Raw genomic sequence first — 24,767 nt, forward strand, 5'->3', positions numbered from 1 at the left:
GCTTGCGAAGTAGATCTATGGGTAAGTTGGCTTGGATGACCGAGTCATCGGCTCAAAAGATTGATAGTAGATCAATTATGTAGTCTACGGGGTGTCTTGTAAGTCGCGGACAATTTTGCAGGGTTAAATAGAAAAATAAATTCTGAAGTGAAAAGTTCTCTGCGATTTTTCGATCTGAGGCATAGATCAGTTACTTTGAATTAATTAAAGTGACCAACCAGGTAGTTGTCACACCTAGGTCCTCAAAACGTCGAAATCTTATACGAACTCGATTTTCGAAAAACTGAGTGAAACCAATAACTTCCTGAATTCTGAAAATTTTCAATTTTCTTAGCAGGAATTAAAACTTTTTTCAAATGTGGTTTTTTTTGTAATAACTTTTACACGGCCAACCGCGATCGAATTGGTCAAGCCGTTCAAAAGTTATAAGAGGTTTACATACATCCACCCATACACACACAAACATACAGAAACCATCGCGGGGGTAGTCAGAGAAGCCTCCTGAGACCTTGAAACGTCGAGATCTAGAGATGACTCGATTTTTGCAAAATGGGATAAAACAATAACTTCCTGATTTCTGAAAATCTTCGATTTTCTTAGCGGAAAGTTAAAAACCAGAATATCTTTGAGTTTTTGGACTTATCTCCGTGTTCGAGAGGTGGATTTCCGAAAATTAATTATTTTTTATGTCCTGGAAACTTACATTAAAATAGGTATTAATGTTAGCTTTTAAATTTTAATTGACACCATAACTAGAATTTCTAATCTCTTAAAAACTCTTTTTCAAGGTAATTTTTTAGTAAAATTAAAAATTTTTCTTTCTCAAATTTTAGTTTAGGAAGTACGGAATGTTTTTTTTTCTTTTCTTTTTTCTGACCAACTCAGTTCTATTCCTATGGGCTTTACGGGCTGTAGACATTGCACAACCGAGTGGGCTCGCTGCTCATATTTTCGATTTTTGCTCTCGCGCTAATTACTCTCTCGTTCTTGCCGTTCTGTCGTTGTAGTGTGCACCTCGTTGGTCACTTTAATTGATTCACAATAAATTATCTATGCCTTGGATCGAAAAATCGCAGAGGACTTTTCGCTTTAGAATTTATTTTTCTATCTAATCCTGCAAATTTATTCGCAACTCACAAGAAATACTGTATATCTAAATCTCATACTCCTTTATTCCTAACGAACTATTTGATGTCGTTCAAAAACAAGACAGATCAGGACTCCAGACCTCCGTTGTAATACACCTTCTGTGACTTCTTATTTTTCAAATATATTCCTCCTTCTCTCGCCCTACATAGTCTTACAGAATCACACATGAGTCTTCATGATCAAGTATAGCTGTTTATGATTAATCATTATATATCACGCAGTCTCATACGGCATAAATCCAATAATTACATACTTACAAAAATCAAATAATCACATTCAATTTTGTACGATTCATGCATAATGACAAAAAGTTATACAAAGTCAAGTAAGCTCATGAATGATTATTTTTACCATTCAAAAATGGAAGTATATGATCAAGCTTGACCAAGTATAACCGTGCAAGATAATGCATATCCATGCGGTCATGCGCGCTCATACCTAATGATTTTAGGGGCGTGTACGGTTATTATACATTATCAGGCATGTCCGTGAATGAGTCGTACATGATCAGGCTTGGTTAAGTGAAAATCTCTTACAATTGTACTAGGTTATGCTTCATTATGCAAGCTTATGCACGGCATTTTAACTCCAAAATAAATGTTTAAGCATGCTTACAGATGAAGCATAAAGTCATGCATGATTTTTCTTGATTTATATTTGAACATACGCAATCAGGTATAATTTAAAACTTCCTTGCATGATTATGGACGGATCATCTTTGGTCATGTATTAGTGATGCACGGTCACACCGGACTTGTGCTAGGTCGAGCATGAACCTGCGTGATGATTTTTTTCAAATATATCTGATTACCTCCAACTAAAATGTTTCATTCCTTTTGTAATTCGTGATATTTACCCACCTATAATTTTTTATGCATAAAAATAGTTAACGAATTTTAAAAAATTGAAGGTACTCAATGATATAATCAAGTAACGTCAAAACAATTTTTTTAACATTCAAATTTAGAAATAAGTATATAGTGACAGGAACCTCTTTCCTTCTGGGTGTTCGACGATACTCCTCACCTTTATGTAGCTAAATTTCTTAATTTAAATTTATATTTGATTTGTTATATAGCGTTCTGCCACACCAGAAATTCTCTGGCGTCACTTTGTTCATACATAACGGGTGACGCACTGCTTTATTCGATGTTTCGGGAGGAATCAATAGCTGTATCTTGTCCATTTCGTGGTCCTATGACTTTCACATACAACAGAGGACATGGAACATGTTCAAGTCCAATAAGTAACGTTGACACCTGCACTGATGATAGTAGACTTCTCTTTAGATATCAAGCATGTCCAGACGTACCTGCATCCGAAAGTGCAAGTAAGTAAATATTTCATTATTAAATACAATTTTGCAACGACAATTAATTTTTATTTAAATTCAATGATTAAGGTCTATCTTGACTATAAAAAGACACAGTTTAAATTGTCTAGTTCAGGAATCTTTTTCTTGAGTCAATTCAGCATTACCAGTAGAATAACCCTTTCAGAAAGAAGTGCTTAAATTCAGTGTGTTTTGTTGTAATGTATAGAAGTTAAAATACAAAACTTAAAATAAATGAAGTAAATAAATACAGTGATAGTTGATTTTCACGATCATTTTACGTTGATTTTCGTTAGTTACCTTTCCTTCTTCAATCAACATAAAAGATGCAAAATGATGTCACGTTTATCGTGCTCAAAGCATTTCAAATGCTGGAATTAGAACGTGCGTCAGGTTTCTGTAAAATCTACTGTAATAAGTCGAGTTATTGACTCACTACGATGTAGACTCAAAAGCTTATTAACATCTTTCAGTTAAAATCCCTTGTTATCAAGTAAAGGTTAAAAATTTATAGAATATTTCTATTTAAAATTCTGGTTTTGACCGATCACTTGTATCCATTTGTTGGTAATTTTTAATCATAAGCTAAATAACTTATATTACCTCAAAAATTCAATTAAAAATTTTTGTTACAGTAGAAGAGCTTGAATGTATAGCATTGTGGAAAGAAGGAAGTAGTCGATACTTGGTAGGTCGACTACACCACGGCCATGTTTCAAGTAACGAAGAGCGCTATAGATGTTTTGTCTATGAACGAGTTAGTCCCAGTATTGGTAGTCTAGGCAGAGCAATTTTAGGAATGGATACTATCGATCAAGAGATTTCATTCCCAGCGATTGGACCTATACTTGAAAACGCTCCAGATGTATACCGAGTGGCTCAAAGTGGCGATGCTACTTGTAATGGTCTTTTTAGTCCTATGGAAGGATCACGGACAATGACTTTAACAAAAGGTATGTAACCAATATAGATTCAAATTCTTCGAAAAACAACTTTACTGGAAACTTTTACGCCACTAATGTGCTCAGATTTTGGTATCCATAAAATATAATCATAATTAATTACTAAATAATGTTATAAATAGTTTAACAAAGATATGCGTGAGACGAGAAAATAAAGATGATCTCGAAGCGTTGTTCTGTTCATTTATGCATCTGTAAGACTGAGTGCATGCTTAATATGAAATCGTCCGCGTAATGACACCAGTAGATATCTCGCTCATAGGTGTCTCTTAATATTGTCTAACTGCTGCCTTCATTACAATCTCATCGATCGGGTAATGATTGTGCATTGTTACGTCGAAAACGCAACTAAAATTTAATTATTTTTATCCTAGCCTTTAGGCTAATAGATGAGGATCTGAAGCTTTCTGGGAAGGGGTTGAAGTTATGATATAAGAAAAATAAATTCAATTTAATAAATATATTATAAAATTATTATACAAAGATTTGAATTATTAAAACAAACATAAAAATCTTAATTAAGGACTTACTTGAATATCAGTGTCACCGTTTCTTTACATAATTTAAATTTACTTCACTAACAATTTCTTTTTGCATCTGAAGCGGGGTTTCATTGAAACTTAAACAAACTTTTTCGATGTTAACACTAGGACGTCAACGAGAGATATTTTTGTTGAAAATCGTAAAGGTGTCGAATTTTAGGGCGTTACTTATTTTTACTAGATGGGAGAAACAATGTCTAATTATTTTTCTATTTCCTTGGGCCCTTGCCCTCTCTCTTAGATTGTTCTATAATGTTGCATGAGTCCCCTCTACTTCGGTCAGAGTACAATATCGTTTCTCCCTTACTCTTATGTTCTAGTATACATCTATATGTTTGTGAAAACGTAAGTGCATTTATGCATAGACAAAGACATATATGTGTACTTTTTTACATTAAATTATTTCCTCTGACCAAATTTTAGATTAAATTATTTATTTAAACGTATGAAGAAAATATGTATTTCAATAAAGCATATCTTAATTACTTTGAATTCAATTATTTAATTGTAGAAATATTTTTGCTTCGATCATTTGTAAATTTATAATTTTGTCGTATCGTTTTAGAATTTTATTGTTCAATATTTGTTTATTCTAAATTGTTCAATTATCAAGTTCTATTTGTTTATTTGTTTCATTATTTAAATTTTTGTCTTTTAATTTTATTGTAATCTATGTTGTTATTACTTAGGTTTTTTTGCTTTTTAAATTACTGTCACTGAAATTATTGTTATTTAATTTTTTTTCTATGCATTCTATTTTATTATCAAAAAAAAAATATTTGTTTCGGGTCTAGATAAAGTCGGGCCCAACTAAATGTGGGAATTTTCCGAGTCGTAGTTAGATAAGAAAACTTTTTTTTATCTGCTGGGGTCATAAAATTATTATTTACTATTCGACCCAGATATACCGATAAATATTTTTAAAATAATTTCTATTTAAAAAAAAGTATCTAAAATTGTAAAGAAAAAAAATTTTGTAAATAAAATAAATGTATGTAATTAGTTGTAAAAACATAAAATTATGGATGAACAATTAAATTCCATTTGTTATAAAATAAAAATGTCGGACGTTAAGTACGACATAACAGCATATTCACACCTTAACTAAAAATCATGCATACTGATTTTTGCCAAAAAACCCTGGCTAAGCAGGTAACCTAAAGGGTCCAATCTTGGCCTCGGAATATATAGAGAACACGAATCGTAGTTTACTTGCGTAGGCAATATGAACCGGATCTTTTTTCATACATAACGATTCAAGATTAACAATCTTCGCTCTAACAAACAAATCAAATCAAGTAGTTTTAGAGTGAGACGAAAGGGCTTTTGCCAGTCATGTTATTAGCTACGTTGATTCTGCATCGTTTGGGTCGACCGTAACTCACACGATTGATTACCGGCATACACGTGGAAGATACATTCAGTGGAAAGATCTATGAAGCCAAGTTAGTTATCACACTTTAGTCGCGAATTTTAATAAAACTTAACACAAGTTTTAATTATATTATAGTGCGTGGTACTTTTTTTGAATCAGAAAGAAAAATTGTTTGTTAATTTTTAGACCAGAAAAATTGTGGCCAACTGCCTTAAATAAAGTATTTTTACCAATAGTTAGTACGCGACTTTCATCTAATCTTTGTTCGAACCAGTTGTAGTATTCAATAACTAGGTTCTTTACTAGTGAAACAGCTCGGACGTGTCAAAGGGCAAATTATCCTCCGGAGTGAGTCATTAGTCCCGATACTTTTTAGGATTTCTTTTAATATTGGTTAATTAAACACTTTTCTCCTGACTTAGGTCTCTCTTTACGGAAGATTTCCTTTTAAAGTGCATCATTAGTGTGATCGACTGAAAAAGAAGTATTTTTTAGGAATTAGAGAAAAAAAATTCGCATACGTCCAGTTGCGAAAGTAACTCGATGCTTTAAATGCCTTGGTTTTGGACACCAAACGCGAAACTGTACAGGACCGGACAGAAACAAGTGTTGCTATAAATGTGACGGAGAAAACCACAAGTCTGTAAACTGCACGGAGAAGTCAAAATGCTTTCTCTGCACACCGAACAAAGACGCTCAAGATGGCTTATGTTATTTTTCTGACTCCGGAGCTTGTAAGTCATTCCGCACCGCACTTGCCGAAGCTACGAGAGGGCAGAATTGATGCGCATACTATAAAGAAATCTGTATAAGTGTGCGTTGGTGTAGAACTTACTTCGCCAACGAGTCTTTTAAGAGAAGATCGACGTTTGTTTCATCTGCGAACAATATCTAAACCTCCAAGACAGAGCATGGTTAGCCGATGAAACTGGCACGACAGCGATTTGGATTGTGAACACAAAGAACGTTTCCGCCAACAAAAGTAGGTAGAGCAAGTTTTGTCTGGATTTAAACCCCCACAACCTACTTCATGAGCTTCTATCTCTTATCTAATAAAATGATTAGTATGTTCCGACAGAAACTGGCAAATTTAGAAGATGCGATTACTAAGTTCGACGGTGAAGTCATCGTAGCTGGTGATTTTAACGCCAAATCGGCTGAATGTGGAGCTGAGTTCCCGGACACCAGAGGTAACAATGTCGCCGATGTCACAGCTAGACTTGACCTCATAGTGCTGAATATCGGGAGCTCCACGACCTTTAGAAGACCAGGGTACCAAGAATCCATCCTTGACATCTCGTTTGCGACTCCAAGGATTGCCAACATGATCGAAGACTGAACTGTCTGAAGAATACAGTGGCAGTGATCACCAGTATGTGACATTCAACGTCAGACTGGCATCTGCTCTAGTCTCACAACGCGACCTTTCTGACAGGAAGTGGAACGCCAGAAAGCGTGACCTAGAGGCACTGCGAATGTTATTTCCATGAAACTGGTCTACTCTTCCAAACAACTGGATTTCAAACACCCGCAGTGAAACGGAAAAAACGGTGCTAAATACGATGAAAGAAATTGCTGCTTCATGTGACGCTTGTATGCCACGGCTCAAGAATCGGAATTTTCACAGGCCGACGTAGTGGTGGTCACTATGCAGTACTGCTTCATGAAGCGGAGATATGAGCGGAGATCTCTCTCTCTCTCTCTCTCTCTCTCTCCTTCCCCTTCCCCTTCCCCTTCCTTAAAGTCTCCGATAACACCAGCTTCTCCATTATCTCCAAGTGATAATTCAGTTTTTCTACCATCTGTCATCTCACCGACAATGTCAAACTTACCTTTAAATTGGTCCGAAAAATCGGTTGATGAAAAACTGACACTTTTAATGGAGAAACTTTGTCACACAGAACTCTTAAGTAACCAAAAACTTGAGGACTTAAATACGAGATTATGTGAAGTTCAAGACTCGCAAAAAGCTGCTGCGATTAACTTAGCAGATTTAGCAGTTAATGTTAAAACAAATGCCGAGTCCATTTCTCAAATTAGTTCAGACCTTAAAAATTTAACTAAAACTAGAGAAGCTGATATGGATTCTGTCCATAAAAGATTATGTACCCTTGAGAAGTCAGCTCCTGTTCCATCTACCTCTTTACAGACGTCAAGTAATACCACGGAATTAGTTATTTCAGGTATTCCTGATGCAGTGGCGAAGGATTTAACACCAGATGACATTACAGGTGCGGTTTTCAAGAATCTAGAGTTACCAAATCTACTTAATAGTGTCTTAAGTTCCCGTAAAGTTGAAATCAAAAATAAGCAGCTACGAAATCAAAATAAGCCTTTATTACACTCTTATATCGTCTCTATGATGTCGACTCCAGTGCGAAATTTCATTATTGATAAGAAACGGAAAACAGGTAATCGGTTAGTTAAAGAGGTTTTCCTACTCGAGTCGATATGGCTTTTCGGGGATCTGTTTATGTTAACGAATTTTTGTCTCCTGAAACGCATAGACTGCTACTAAAAACTAAGGAGCAAGCCAAAGTCAAGAGGTTTAAGTTTGTTTGGGCTAGATATGGGCAAGTCTTTGCAAAAAGAATGAAGATTCGGAAAGACTTATGATAAATTGTGAAGCTGATCTCACCAAACTAGATTAACAGTCAACTGATTCAACTAATAGCTCAACTAAAAATATATCTTCATCACTAAATGTACTTAGTCTAAATATAAATAGCCTTGTTGGCCATATTGCTCAATTCTTAAATTTGATTAATGATACTCAACCAGATATTATTATCCTTGTTGAAACGTGGTTAAAACCCTTTCACGATAACAGTATTTTTTCACTGAATGGCTACAATATTGTTCGAAGAGATCGAACCCTAAAACATGCAGATACTGGCTGTTACATCCAGGGAGGTGGAGTGGCCTGTCTTGTCCGCGAGTCCTTAAAAGTCAAGGTTTTACATATTTCAACTTCTGATTATTTAAACCAACCAGAATATTTAATAGCCGATGTCACGTTATCCTCTGGATCTCACCTCTTATTATCCTGCATTTACAGAAGACCGAAAGGGCTATTTCTCAACAAATTCTTTGACATTTTTTCAAGATTTGCTCCAAATTTCAACAATATAATCATAGCTGGTGATTTAAATTGTAATTTGTTGGATGATAGTTACACTGCAAGGCACCTGAAAGACTTTATTCTTGAATCGTCATTGTTCTGCGTACCTTACGGAGCTACTTTTCATAAAAATAACTATGATTCTTGGTTGGATGTCATCCTGCTTGACAGTGATAGTAAATTAGTTTCTTTTGCTAAATTCGATTCTCCGTTCATTGATGGCCATGACTATTTATTTTGTAAATATAAATTAAATTGTTCAAAACCAGCATCAAAGAAAATTACCTTTAGAAACCTAAAAAATTGTGATCATCAAGTTCTTTCAAGAACTTTGATGAACACTTTAAGAATTGATAATGCTGTACTAGAGAATTCGGATCCAAATGAGTTGCTGTGTATCTTCAAATCTGGTGTTCTATCTTCTCTGGATTTGTTTGCACCAGAAATCACTAAGAAGATAGTCCGTCATAGTAATCCCTGGCTTACAAAAGAATTAAAAGTGAAGTGCAAAGAACGTGATAAAATTTATAAGAAAGCTAGGAGAACTCGGGACCTAAATCTGCTTGCTCTTTTTAGAATTAAGAGAAAAAACTTAAAAGCTGAATTGAATCATGCTCGTGAAGAATACTTAAAAACTATTCTTTCAAATCTCTCATATGGTTCATCTATTTGGAGTAAGCTTAAACATCTTGGACTAATTAAGTCTAACCCTTCTTCACCGCTAAACTTTTTGATGCTCTTGAATTGAATGAGTATTACGCAAATATAGTAAGAAAACATCCACCTTGCAGTAAAAATTTTGTTGATTTGCTGCCGATGGACTATTCAAGACAAGTAAAGTGTTTATTCAAGTGGACCATGATTGACATTGTAGATGTTACTAAGGCACTGCATATTACTCTTTCAAAGTCTAAAGGAAAAAGTCCTGATGGATTAGATTTAAGATGGTTACGGGATCACCTTCCACAAATTTCACTGTTTCTTACTGCATTATTTAATAGATCTCTTGATACTGGAATATTCCCTGACATTTGGAAAGTTATTTTTATTATACCTTTGAATAAAACTTCACCGCTTAGATCCCCATCAGATACCCGACCTGTTGCAAATCTATCCCATCTGGCCAAAGTGTTTGAAAGAATCATTGCAAATCAAGTGATAACCTATCTGGAGGATAATGAGTTACTCGACCCTTTTCAATCTGGATTTAGGAAACATCACAGCACACAATCAGCATTACTGAGGCTCACTGATGATATTAGGCAGGCGATGGACAAGAATAAACTTACCATAATAGTATTATTTGATTTGAGTAAGGCTTTTGACTATGTTGACCCCAAGATCATACTGATTGCGTTATTTAAGCTTGGTTTTTCAATGGAAACAATTATCTGGTTTTTCTCCTACTTATCAAATCACTCTCAGTCAATACTGAATAATCTTGGGACTCAAATTCAGCTCCTTAGAACTTCATCTGGTGTTCCTCAAGGTTCTGTGCTTGGTCCAATCCTGTTTTTAATTGTCATGAATTCTGTTGTCAGATGGCTAGTGTATTGTAACCATGATCTGTTTGCTGATGACAAATATATTTATCTACACTTCTTTATGTATCAACTACAAGAGGCAGTCAGACAGGTCAACATTGATGCACAATCAGTTGCGGATTGGGCAAGGAAGCATGGCTTGGAGATAAACTTGTCCAAGACGAAAGCAATGATCTTGGGTTCAAATAGCAAGCTGAAACAACTGAGTAATTTTGATCTGCCACCTATTATTATAGATGGTGTCATAATTCCATATGTTGATACTACCAAGTGCTTGGGATTACACATCAGTAGGAACCTAAGTTGGAATCATCATGTGAAGCTAGTGGTTAGCAAAATTAATTCAGCCTTGCATTCTCTCAAGGTTCGGAAGAACATTTTCTCAACTGACATCAGGAAATTGTTAGTATCATCAACCATCTTACCACTTGTTGATTATTGTTCCATCGTATTAGTAGACTCAACATCTGAAAATGACTTGAAACTTCAACGTGCAATAAATTGCTCAATTAGATTCATTTTTAATCTTAGAAAAGATGAGCATATAACACCTTATCAACGAGAATTGGGATGGCTCACTGTGAAATATCGTAGAATGTACTTCATGAGTTGTTACTTCTTTAAGCTACTTCAAGTTGGTAAACCCAAGTACCTGCGAGATTCTTTTGTTGAGGAAACCGAAGTCAGACGTTCAGATAGGTTAGCAGCCAAAGAACACTCTCTTTACGCGTTTCCGCATTTTGCTACGACCTTCATGGAGCGGTCATTCCAAGTGAGTGTAATACGATTGTGGGAAGAACTACCTGAAGAGATTGTCAACTCATCTAGTCTTGAAGTGTTCAAAAATAAAATTTTTAACCATTTGTTGAATTTAGATTATTAATTATGTTATTATAAAGTGATAAGTTATCTGAAAATTACTGTTAGATTCGAAGTGTTAAATTCTCCAACTTTGTACTTTTATCAGCTGTTATTAATTGAATAATTTATTGAGTCTGTTAGTTGAATCAGATAAAATTAATATAAATTTTTATACTAGATTTTTATTCTAGTTTATGTACTTATATAATTTTGCTATTATTATTGTATTTGTAAATCATATTGTATTTAATATTGCCATCTGGCCTGTGCCTTGGCATGAATAAATCATTAATCAATCAATCAATCAATCAATCTCTCTCTCTCTCTCTCTCTCTCTCTCTCTCTCTCTCTCTCTCTCTCTCTCTCTCTCTCTCTCTTGTGTCAAAATCCGTCGATCGTGTGGTTTATTTGGACAGTCACGATTATGCGTTTTATTTTGTTTTTGGGGTGGTTATATGTGTTATTCACATCGTACTAGAATATTAATGAAAATTATATGTTAAAAGTATTTTGTATGTACAATGAGCAGCTCAGAGAGTGAATTTAGTGATAGTGGCGATATCGTTTCTAATGAAATTAGAGAGACTGCAAAAAATGTCACATTGGATTTATTGCATGACAAATCTAAAAGATTGTATGTAGCACGTTATAATTTGTTTAAGAAGTGGTGAAAAGGCAAGAAAAATTCGTTTTGTGAGGATGTTTTGTTGGCTTATTTTGCCCATCTTGAAAAAAGTTATGCACCATCTAGCTTATGGGCTACTTATTCGATGTTAAAATGCACGATTAATACAATAAATAAAATAGATATTGGCACGTATAAACGGTTAACGATGTTTTTGAAGAAAAAGTCTACAGGATACAAATCTAAAAAATCTGAAATATTTTATAAAGAAGATATTAATAAATTTTTAAATGAAGCGCCGAATGATGTTTACTTAGGCTATAAGGTACTTAAAATTGAGTATTTTCCGAGTAATCGATTCAGTGATTAATTTAAATTATTTATTGCAGACTGTCCTTATTTTTGGAATAGCCAGTGCGCTTAGACGAGCAGAGTTTATTAATTTAACAGTAGACGATGTTAGAAATTTGGATCAATCTGTGCTTTTAGTTAAAATTAACGACACTAAAAATAATGTGCCTCGATCATTCACTATAACAGGTGAATTTTATAAGGTGTGTATCAAGTACATAGAATGCAGGCCAAAAATTAGTAAGACGAGCAGATTTTTCTTGAAATATTCCAATGGAAGATGCGTCAACCAACCAATTGGTGTTAATATGATTCCTAAAATTGCAAAAGATATAGCAGCTTATTTAAATTTGCCTAATTTTAAAGGATTTACTGGCCACGCCTTTCGTAGAACTTCCGCAACATTATTAGTTAATGCTGGTGGTGATTTAACTACGTTTCAAAGGCATGGTGGATGGAAATCCAGTGGGGTTGCTTTTGGTTATGTTGCTGACACTTTGAATAACAAAAAAAAATTTGTGAACAAATTTGCAGTAGAATCGAACTTAATAATTAACAAGTTAAATACCCAATCTCTGCTTCCAAGATAACAATTAATCCAGCAACTGTAGTAGCACCAGTTCAAACTCAATCTATGTTATCTACCGGTTTAAGTTCGTCTTCTCCAGTTCCAGAAAAACGGGTTTCAAAATTAAAAACAAAAAATAATATTCTTTCTCAAAATTCGAGTTCTGAAATATCAACATTAAATCAGAGTGAAGATTTTTTAGTTAATGAAGAAAATCAAGAAAGTTTTTCAATTCCGAAATTAAAACCGCAATCCAAAAATTTAATTTACCCGGACAAAATTCGCAACAAGACTCAATAGACAGAAGTTTTATACGATCCAGACGTTGGTTTATTCGTATACGATCCACTAAGTATCCATTCAAATGTATCTTATGTTTTTGGCAATTGCAATGTTACCGTAAATAGTAATGGCAATTGTGTTCATAATAATTGTACCGTAGAAAATGCAACTCAAGCTAAAAACATACAAAAAAACTAAATTATTTTATGTTAGTATTTTCTTATTTATTTCTTGGTTAATTACTTTAAAATTTTATTTATAATTTATTATAAATTATTTTAATAATGTTCATAACATTATCTAATGTTTTGTTTATAATTTAAGATATTCTAATAGATATTACTAATTAAAACTTTCATGTTTTTGTATTAATTATTGATGTAATTTTATCGTGTTTCAATAAATATTAGTTTCCAAATAATAAAAAAATTTTCAAATTTCCACAAATAAAATTATAAAGTTAATATACTACTCTAAAATAATCAAACAAAAAAAAGTACTGAATTGATTTATTTAATGTTTATTTTAGTCGGTATGTATGTTTATATATGTTTGACAGTTTAAATTAACCATAAATATGATGATATATTATTAGTATTATAATATTTTCTGGTGCTCCTTTGAATGATTACATGAAATTTCTCTTTTTTCTGCTTATTTGTATGTTTAAAAAAATTATTTTGTAGTTTATTTTCTTTATATAGGATTCCGTGAAGTAAGTAAGTGCGTGGTTTAAGCAAAGGATAGAGTGCAATAATCGGCTAGTTTAGGTCCGCGCAAGCGTGATTTAAAAGTAATTTTAAGTCACTGAGTACTATAAAAACATTTTATGTAAGAAAAACTTGATAAATTCTTATTTAATATGAACTATCGCTGCGTGTTAATATCAGTATGGATGCAAGAAAGTTCATTGCAAACGATTAGTTATAACCTAAAAGATATAATAAGCAATCATCGTTACATTAAAGACGATTACAAAAAGTAGTAAGTCCGTACAAAGGTGAGGCTTAAACCCAATTAACCTTGACGATGGGTACTTTAAATACGCGAAAACCTAGTGGTACCAGTGGAAACAAAAAAGGGAAGATGGATTGAATCGAGAGCAGTCAGTACAATTTCTGCATATATTCTTCAACCATAGAATTGGGTATTTGCATGATTTTGATATTCATAAACTTTTGATATTTTTACATTCTATATAATTTTTTAAAATTTTTGGAAAAAAAATTTGTCGATTTTGTTCTTAAAAATTTAAATAATTTAATAAATAAAAAAAAAGCAGATATTTAAATGAATAAGTAGCTCCATCTCGTGTATGTGACGTCATAGTGCTTATTTCATTTGAAATTTTAAGCGCCAATCTCTTGTAAACACGTGGCAGGTGTAAACAATTGTTGTGTTAATTTTGATTGATTAAAAAAAGATCTGGTTGTGTTGTTTATAATAAAATAAAATTATTTAATTACTCGAAATGTCGTCAAAAAATGAGTTTTTTGCTCGACGGGCAGAAAGCGTCAACTTTCGGCCTGCTGCGCTAAACGAAGTTGCCACTTTCTGCCTTTGTCGAGCAAAAAAATAGCATACACTCCTCGGGAAGTAAATAAGAAAGCCTCAGATCACATGTTTGTTGACCTCGGCTTCGCCTCGGCCAACAATTACATGTGATCTGAGACATTTCTTACTTTACTTTCCTCGGTGTGTAATATACTATTTATTGGTGTATAGTTCCAACGTGTAGAAATACTGGTAAATCGACACCAGAAAAAATTTTTATAAATGTTCCATTAAATTCTGTTAATTTCCTTCAATGAAAGTTGATAAAGTAGGTACTGAAGCAATGGATCTAAATATTGCCAAGTTACGGCTGGATCAAAACTTAGGAGGTATAATGGACGATTTACATTCTGACCTATCAAATTTCAATACATCAGAAGATTTTCAAAAGAATAAATCCAATGTTTGTGACGATCCCCCTGCCACTGGAGGTCAAAAACTCCATGTTGGTGTCCAAGTAAAAATAAGGAGTTCATACAGAAGTGTAAAAGTTCAATGTAAACCTGGGACTAAAGATCGTTCATCATCTCCAATTGAGCAGTTGGTTGATGATATAAATGTGCATAATTTTATTTCTCAACCAGCTAATAATGATCAATTATTGAATCCTTCACCTAATACTACGAATTTATCTTCTAACACAACGGCTAGTTCATTCCCTACTTCATCAAATAATTTTTTAACATCAAATGGAAGTACAGAAAATGAGTGGAAAAATGCATTTCAACAAGAAGAATTTCAGAAGCGTAATTTAAAGCAAACATTTGAAAGAATTCGGCTGTCACCTCGTAAATACATCGGGATTCCAAGTGATTGCATGGATATTATCGATATATTACGTATGGCTAATTTAAGTGACATTGATATATTTATTACGTTAAAAAAAAATAAGATTGAATGAGAGTTTTGCGATTTTAGCTGATGATTTTGGAATGCCCACTTCTAATATAAGTCGTATCTTTACTAAGACTTTGCCAGTCATGGCAGAATATCTAAAAGACTTTATTATATGGCCTTCATCAACAAGAATTAAACTTCAGTTGCCAATAAGTTTCCGAAGCCGTTATGCAGCAGTAGAATTAATCATTGATTGTTTAGAAATTGAAATTGAAAAGTCAACAGATCCTGTTAAACAATCATTAACCTGGTCTGAATACAAAAAATGCAATACGGTCAAATATTTAATTTCTTGTACACCTGATGGCATAGTTAATTTTATTTCACCTGGATTCGGTGGTAGAACATCGGATGCTGAAATAGTTTCTCAATCTGGATATTTGGATTGTTTAAAACCAGGCGCTGCTATACTAGCTGATAGAGGCTTCAAACACATAGAAAATTTTATAGTTGAAAAAAAATGTACATTAATTAGACCACCAACAGTAAGTTCTGAGAAGCAACCAAGTCATGATGAAGTGTTAGCAACAAAACGAATCGCGAGTCTCCGTATTCACATTGAAAGATTAATAAGAAGAATACGAGAATTTGAAATTTGTGAACCTCATTCATGTGTAAATATTAAACTTATTCCACAGATGGATAATATAATGACAATCGCCGCAGCTTTAACTAACCTACAAGGACCATTGATCAAAAAAACATAAGTTTTAAAAGTTGTTATTCAATAAAAATGTAATATTTATATTAAGAATTCAATTTTTGTATTTTTTTTTTTTTTATTAAATAATTTAATTTATTTCAATGAATTAAATAAACACTTGGAAATACAATTTTTCCAAAATTTACTTAGGTCTTTTAGTAATTTTTCAACTACTTGTGAATTATAATCGATAATAATAGATTTGAATTGCCGTGTTTCTTCAAAAGTTGGGTCTGCTACGATAAACATTGCTTTTTTTCTTCATGTGAAAAGCATTTGCATCTGCATTAGAATAAAATATTTCATTGCAATTTTATTGTAATTGTCAGTGTCAATATAAGTGCGAAAGCTTTTTTGAGACGTCGGGCATTTAATTTCTACCACGAATTCGTCATCTATTGCATCTGGAGAAGCTCCTAAGTACGGGTGATTTTGGGATAAGAATAAACCACACTTTTGGAATTTACGCTTCAACTTATGCTCAACTTGTTGTAAAACTGTAGCTTCCAGCTCTTTACCTCGTTCCATAGCTTTTGTATTGCGTAGTTTTTGACCTCCAACTAGCAACTCTACTAACGTTCCATTAGGTGTATTACAGCGGGATGCTTCATAAGCTTTCGACGCTGTTATTCGTCCATACCGCAATGAAAACCAAAGATCACAATCTGCTTGGTATTGAGTTTCCTTTTCTATATTATCACACAAGTCAGGAGACATTCGATTTGCACTAAATTGTATAAAATTATCGCATAATGTTCCTCCTAAATTAATAAAGTCCACTAATAAATTGTGTATTGAGAGGCTTTTTTCAGTATTCTCAGAGTTTAAATACTTCAAGATTTGGCTCTGTACGTTTTTTTGTTTTGTTCTATTGACAAATTCTTGCAAAGTATTGAAAGACTTAGGTACAGCAGTAATATTTGTCTCAAAATCAAAATCTGTCACTCGAATGAATTTGATTGCTGACCCAACTTGAGATAAAACTGATTTACGCCAGTAACATTCAACATCAGTTGGAGATGGTTCTTCCGATCGTCTGTGTAGCCACATTAAAAACGCGATTGAGTGCTTACATCCACCTAAAAAAGGTATAACAAGAAGTGATTATTGGTTATAATATTATCAAAATATTTATTTTAGCATATTATATAACGTGTGTATTAGATATGAATGTTTATGCAGGAAATTATGAAACAAACAATAACCGCAATGATTTTATTACTTGAATATTGTTAAATTATTTTATTTACCTGACGATGCGGCGCAATCATGACACTGAATCAATAAAATTTCTTCATCAACAATATTTATAACTACAGTCACTCTATATGATTTATAATGTACTCTGTGTTCAGGACAAATACGACACTTGAGTACATTCAGGTCCCTGAAGCTTAATTTGTACATATTCAATGGCTGCATCTCCATATGACTTTCTCCCAGATCTATAATTCAAATATAATTCAAATAATTCAAAATATTAAAATAAATATTATTTATGTAACAGCTAATGAATACTTTATGAACTTGTTGATAAAAAAGCACCGATTTATTTATAACTAATATCTAAATAAACAACTGTATTAAAATATACGAACATGCTAGCTTTTGCTCCTTTCATTTCTGCTGATACAAAATCAGAGTTTGTAGCGAGATAAGTTGCAACTAAAGGTGCTTCACTAAAACCAGGATCCACTTTTCGCCGAGGCATTTTTATTAATTCGTTGATAATCACAAACTACACTGTTGAACTGATGCTTCTCAAAAGTCTTAGTATAACAACATTGACATGTTCATAACCTCCAAACACATTCACTTTAAATTTAAAAAAACATTTCACAAAAATTTATTTCACTTTTAATTATTTTCAACAAAATCTAGCATTAAAAATAGGATGTATAAAACTTGAAATTTAAAAAAACTTAACTTTAAGTTTTTTAGCAATGTAAAATATTATACATGACTTAAATGCTCATTCAAATATACGCGCTACAAACAGCACAATGACGTCACACCAATCACATCACGTTTTACATCACGTGACTTTTATGTAATTTAGGACCACTTTTATTTATTAAATTATTTAAATTTTTAAGAACAAAATCGAAAAATTTTTCTTCCAAAAATTTTAAAAAATTATATAGAATGTAAAAATATCAAAAGTTTATGAATATCAAAATCATGCAAATACCCAATTGATGCACAGATTCTATAATCCTCAAGAGTGAGCATATTTGCGTTCCTGCAAAGTTCATAGTAATCGGTACTAGTAGGCGGATATTGGCTACTGATTTTATAAGTTTGATATTTCAGGAATTTTCGCTGTATTTCTTCAAGGCTTGACACATGTTTTTTATGAGTAGGTGACCAAATTACTGATATACATTCTAGTTAGGGGCGAACAAGCGCATAGTATAATGCTCTAACTTCGTTTGTATTTTTCATAGTTTTAGTAACCCTAATAACAAAACCCAGTGTTCTATGCAGATAGTGTAATAGCCTTATAATGCTCAGTAAAGGTCAAACGTGAATCAAAGGTAACTCCCAGATCCCTACATTTATTAACACGTTCAAGCAAAATTTCATTAATCGTGTAAGGAAAATAAATTTCAGTACTGGATCGATTGAATGTGATGATTTTACACTTTGACTCATTAAGATATAAATTAGTCATCCTACACCAAGTGGCTAATGCTTCAAGATTTCTCTGCAGGTAAAGAGTGTCAGACCAGGAACGTAGACTGAGGCAGCATTTAGTATCGTCAGCAAAGAGCTCAAAGAAATATGATATGAAATTAGGGAAAGGATTGATAAAGATCAGGAACAGCAGTGGTCCAAGATTGGAACCTTGTGGTACACCTGACCTATATATATAGGTGCTTCATGTAACACAACTATTTTTTTTTCTTACTCCATTGGCGAAATATTGTTCTCAACATAGAAAAAAAAAAATTCTTACGAAATAATAGTTCTTAAATTCAATATAATTAACCCGTGAAAATCTTTTTTTTTTTCACTTAAATTATCTATAGTATTACGACATTTCATGATATTCATTTGACTATGAGCGGAAGTTGTAGAGGGATCCTTCCTCTTTAAAAACTCTGACAGCTCATTTCCAATTTATGAGCTATCTCGCCAGTAAAATATTGCACATTCGATTTTTCAAAATTCAACATTACTGATAGTTATTTTGTCAACGGACTTCGAATTTCACATGTATGTTATTTTTACTGATCACATAACCAATAAATTGTTCTTATTGCGAGATTGCGGGCTTATAACAAATGAGCATGAATGCATTTTTTAAACACATGATATATAAAAAATAAATTTTGCTACTTAGTTGAATATTGTTTGTAAAAAAAACATGTTAATTTGCTATTCTATGAAAAATTGATGTCACTGAGAAAATTTAAACTAACAGAAGAATTTGTCGCACTTGAAGCTAGACAGATTTCAACTTGCTAAGAAACAAATTCTCTGACATTTTTATTCAATAAAGTTTTCAGTGCATTTTCAGCCTTCGTGCGTCGTTTTTCAACAATTATTTCAACAATTATAGTCTTCTCCTGATTTATTTTCATAACTTCAATCATTTGCCGTTTAATTTCAGCAGAAAAATTTTCATCATATAATGCAACAGTAGCCAGTTCTTTACTGAAACACCAAATATGATCAGATAGTTTTCGAGTAGAAGCGATCGACGTGGTTCTTAAAGGTTAAGAGCTGATTAGCTTTTAGAATTGATCAGTGCCCTTGTGGAAATAATTCTCTGAAAAAACTCGTGAAAAGTCTTTATAACTCTGAATAAGACTTTTCGAAAGTCTTCACATCCCTAACTAAGTAAAGGAAAGACTTAATAAGTCTTCAAAACTCTGCGATACTCTTCAAAAATCAAATTTTCCCTGCAATTTCGGAATTTCTCAAAGAGTTATTAAGACTTGATAAGACTTGTTCAGTTTTACAGGAAAAGAAGAAAATATTTCTTTTCAAAAAAATTACTTATCAGAATTAAATAAAACTATAAAAAGAATTAATGCATGTTTTAAAAAAATTTTTTTTAAATAATATTTTCATCACGAAAATACTTTGATGGGCATCGAATCACTCATAGTTGAGCAAGTCAAAACATCAACAGCAAATGGAGTGCACTTGCTGTTGGAAACAGATATTACTCAAAGAGTAAATCCAATCGGTATTTAATTTGGACTATCAAATATTAAAGTCAACTTTCTAGATAGGAGAGAATTTTCTATCCACACGCCATCTGCTGGAATTAATTGATACCTAACATATTTTAGTTTACGAATTTACAGTTAGAATCTTTGAGTGTTCTTAGTTTCTAATAGGTGGCATGTGGTTAGAAAATTCTTTCCTACCTAGAAAGTTGACTTTAATATTTGATAGTCCAAATTAAATACCGATTGGATTTACTCTTTGAGTAATATCTGTTTCCAACAGCAAGTGCACTTCATTTGCTGTTGATGTTTTGACTTGCTCAACTATGAGTGATTCGATGCCCATCAAAGTATTTTCGTGATGAAAATATTATTTAAAAAAATTTTTTTAAAACATGCATTAATTCTTTTTTATAGTTTTATTTAATTCTGATAAGTAATTTTTTTGAAAAGAAATATTTTCTTCTTTTCCTGTAAACTGAACTGAACAAGTCTTATCAAGTCTTAATAACTCTTTGAGAAATTCCGAAATTGCAGGGAAAATTTGATTTTTGAAGAGTATCGCAGAGTTTTGAAGACTTATTAAGTCTTTCCTTTACTTAGTTAGGGATGTGAAGACTTTCGAAAAGTCTTATTCAGAGTTATAAAGACTTTTCAAGAGTTTTTTCAGAGAATTATTTCCACAAGGGTGAGGTCATTTCAGAATTATTCCAAAAAAACCATGTTTGAAAAAATTTTTCTTAATAGTTTTTTGAGATTTTTCAAAATCTACGGGTCCGAATCAATCTAAACTATATTAAAAATTTAATTTTGGTTAAGCCCTTTCGAATAATACCAATTACGATCAAATCGGTCAAGCGGTTCGATGTTATAAGAGGTTTACACACACACACACACACACACACACACACACACACATACACATACACATACATATATATATATATATATATATATATATATATATATATATATATATATATATATATATATATATATATATATATATATATCTACATACATACATATATACGGACATCATCGCGGAAACATTCGGAGCAGCATTCTAGGACCTCGAAACGTCGAGATTTGATGAAAGTTTTTAAATATTAATATTTAAATATTAATATTTAAGAGCACCGCTTTAGATGCTTTTTTCGCACCTCCCAGCTAGTTTTCAACCTCTTTTTTTGTTTAAATAAAAAAGTCGTCTCACAATGACACACCTTAATAATTACATATTACAATATATAATTATGTATAAATTTTTCAATCCGGGGAGGCTTAAAAATAATGAACTAACTTGTTTTCTTTATTTTAGCTTCAACTCCAGGAAGATGTCCCTTTCCAGAATGGCTTACTGGCTTTTCTAATAATGGTCTCACATGGCATACATTGGATATGAGCAGATCTTACACTTTTCATTCTCGAAATGCGACTCTGCATATATCCAGGATTAATTCCAGCAATTCTTCGTTTGATGGTAGTTCTTTTGGTTCTCCGGATATTGTTGATAATGAAGAAGAACAAGATATCAAAATTGTTTGCAATAGCATTAGACAATCAAATCCCTCACAGACAATAACAATGCTTGTAGCTCATTTTACAGTTGGCTGGTAAGTAAGCGATTGTTTAAACAAAAGTTTACACTAGAATGCATACTTTGAACAAAAAGACTCTAAAATCAGACTTAAAATTATTAGGGATTAATCATGATGTACCACACACACACACACACACACACACACACACACACACACACACACACACACACACACACACACACACACACACACACACACACAGAGAGAGAGAGAGAGAGAGAGAGAGAGAGAGAGAGAGAGAGAGAGAGAGAGAGAGAGAGAGAGAGAGAGAGAGAGAGAGAGAGAGAGAGAGAGAGAGAGAGAGAGAGAGAGAGAGAGAGAGAGAGAGAGAGAGAGAGAGAGAGAGAGAGAGAGAGAGAGAGAGAGAGAGAGAGAGAGAGAGAGAGAGAGAGAGAGAGAGAGAGAGAGAGAGAGAGAGAGAGAGAGAGAGAGAGAGAGAGAGAGAGAGAGAGAGAGAGAGAGAGAGAGAGAGAGAGAGAGAGAGAGAGAGAGAGAGAGAGAGAGAGAGAGAGAGAGAGAGAGAGAGAGAGCGAGAGAGAGAGAGAGAGAGAGAGAGAGAGAGAGAGAGAGAGAGAGAGAGAGAGAGAGAGAGAGAGAGAGAGAGAGAGAGAGAGAGAGAGAGAGAGAGAGAGAGAGAGAGAGAGAGAGAGAGAGAGAGAGAGAGAGAGAGAGAGAGAGAGAGAGAGAGAGAGAGAGAGAGAGAGAGAGAGAGAGAGAGAGAGAGAGAGAGAGAGAGAGAGAGAGAGAGAGAGAGAGAGAGAGAGACCATCGCAGGAATAGTCAGGAAGGTTCCTAGGATCTATAAAAGTTGAGATCTGATGAAAACTAGATTTCCGAAAAACGTTGTAAAATCAATAACTTCCCGATTTTTGAAAATTTTCAATTTTTTAGCGGGAAAGCCCCCCATTTGAAAAGATATAAATTATAATTTTATTCTACATCTGTTATGGCCACGCGGAAATAAGTAAACTATAAAATTCACTCAGATTTCGGTTAATTGTTATAGTTTCAAACAGTACAGCGTACATCGAGGTGGGAAAAATGTAAATATCATAACACTTAATGTAGAAAGTGTAAATTTCACAATTTATAATTTAATATCGAGAGATTAGTAGCTGTCACTATACACGGAAAAAAAAATTCACGTAAAAATGACAATAGTTACATCGTCATCCCGGGCTAGACTTTCAATATTTTTTTTTTTTTATTTTATTTATTAATTTATAAGATCATGGGATTACATCCCATGTGACCATACATAGTAACTGAGTACAAGTAACTTAGTTATTAGCTTAAATTCTACTATAATCATAAAAATAGAAAAGAAAAACATTGATAAAAATAAATTATTAATAGTATATAAAGACTTTGAATTTCGAGAAATATAATAATAATGTTTTTTTTGTATATTATTATAATTATTATCATAATTATCGACATTAATCATTGCGATTTTATATTCATCATTGATAATAATATTATCAAACAGTTGTTTACAATTTATGACTTCTAATAGCTTTAATCCTCATTTGCTCGTTCTAAGCTGAACAAGGACAAAGTACACTGATAGAAGGATTTCTTAGCATTTAAAAAGATTTCTTTGTATTTAAGAAATCATTTCTTAATATTTAAGAAATATTTCTTAATAGTTAATAATTAAATATACATGAATATATATATACATTGAGAAAATTAAGTTACTTTATAATACGTTAAGCAGATAATTTATGAAATATTAATGAATAAATATTAAATGTTAAATGGTAAAAAGTATGTTATATATATATATATATATATATATATATATATATATATATATATATATATATATATATATATATATATATATATATATATATATATATATATATATATATATATATATATATATATATATATATATATATATATATATATATATATATATATATATATATATATATATATATATATATATATAGAAGTAAATAATGAAAACCATTATTATGTAAAATTGTCAATTTTATTAAAGAAGAAAATTCATAAAGACAAAAAAACAATTTACATTTCTGTAAATGATACCTAATTTAATGAAGTTTAAATTAAACTTCGCTGAGAAATAACATAAAAACCATTCGATAATACGCGGGTTTTTAATGGTTTTATAAATTGCTCGAAATTTATTTGAATAAGAAATTCTGGATCATTTGCTGTTGGTAGTATTAATTGATATGCTTTTATATGAGAGTTTAGTCCAACAGTTACACATTTTCTATAAGAAAAATAAATAGTTTGATAATTTGAGATAATCGAAATTATAATACCAAATACCGGATTATTTTCAAGATTATTTGATAGATGAAAAGCATACAAAGGCTTGTACAGAATCTTATTAATTTTTACGGATTCAAAAGTTTTAAAATTATTCTTATTTATTATAAACTTATTAAGTCTGTCAGAAGTTACTTTTCCTAACTCAACTATATTTTTAAACCCTTCACGATTAATAAATTTATTACTTAAATCTAACTGTAATTTTTTTGCAAGAGTAAATAGTATATTAATTCGACACTTCACAACCTGAGCATGTTGCTTCGATTTTTATGAAATGTTTCAAAACGTGAGCATGAATAAAATTTTGGCGGCCCTGAACTTTTTATTATGGTAGGATAATGTGTTAAGTTATGAAATTTTGCTGTTAAGTGTCCTCCGAATGTATTTAAATACAACTCATGATGAAGTTTTATCAATTCTCTAAGATAAATTACTTCATCATCGGAAATAGTTGTAGCTGTAACAATACTTATAATATCGTATAAATAAGTATACAACTCCCATGCCGGATCATCTGGTGGAACTAAATCTCCAACTAAAATCCCAAAATAAGCAACCAAACACGACATCTCTGCAGCTGTAATAATCATATGTTCATTTTGAATATGATTTTCGCTGATCGGAGAAATTTTATTACCACAATCAATATCCGAATAATCGAAAAATTTTAATCTATTATTTAAATTTTCTAGAGTAAAATATTTTTGTTTAATACAATGTTTTATAATTTTTGCCATGTCATATCTACAGACTCCTAAGTACAAATCATGCATAATGTCAATGGTCAAATTGCTAATATTAT

General features: G+C 32.2%; 2 protein-coding genes across 2 annotated transcripts in view; one reads left to right on the top strand and one right to left on the bottom strand.

Moving 5' to 3' along the window:
- LOC141534509 (uncharacterized) overlaps positions 1-24,767 on the top strand; it is a 121,676-nt gene that overhangs the window by 71,464 nt on the left and 25,445 nt on the right. The window contains exons 5-7 of the mRNA XM_074253901.1: positions 2,228-2,479; positions 3,118-3,435; positions 21,370-21,664. Of these exons, the coding sequence (XP_074110002.1) occupies positions 2,228-2,479; positions 3,118-3,435; positions 21,370-21,664 (865 nt within the window). The remainder of the gene's footprint in view (positions 1-2,227; positions 2,480-3,117; positions 3,436-21,369; positions 21,665-24,767) is intronic.
- Positions 16,129-17,578, bottom strand: LOC141535109 (uncharacterized). The gene is made up of 3 exons (XM_074254902.1): positions 17,428-17,578; positions 17,118-17,312; positions 16,129-16,946 (listed from the first exon to the last, which is right to left on the bottom strand). Exons 1-3 carry the CDS (start codon positions 17,576-17,578, stop codon positions 16,129-16,131), a joined length of 1,164 nt encoding a protein of 387 aa, XP_074111003.1.

This window comes from Cotesia typhae, unplaced genomic scaffold (genome assembly GCF_013202065.1).
Source record: "Cotesia typhae breed Kobodo isofemale line unplaced genomic scaffold, CoteBio_Ctyphae scaffold_13, whole genome shotgun sequence".
Lineage (NCBI taxonomy): Eukaryota > Metazoa > Arthropoda > Insecta > Hymenoptera > Braconidae > Cotesia > Cotesia typhae.

Bases quoted from the DNA above. Each gene is read 5' to 3' on its own strand.
- LOC141535109 (XM_074254902.1), bottom strand. From the start codon at position 17,578: ATGCCTCGGCGAAAAGTGGATCCTGGTTTTAGTGAAGCACCTTTAGTT. The intron at 17,313-17,427 runs GTTATAAATAAA...TTTGAATTATAG, and splicing joins AGTTGTTTATTTAGATATTA to ATCTGGGAGAAAGTCATATG. The intron at 16,947-17,117 runs GTAAATAAAATA...TACCTTTTTTAG, and splicing joins TGATTGCGCCGCATCGTCAG to GTGGATGTAAGCACTCAATC.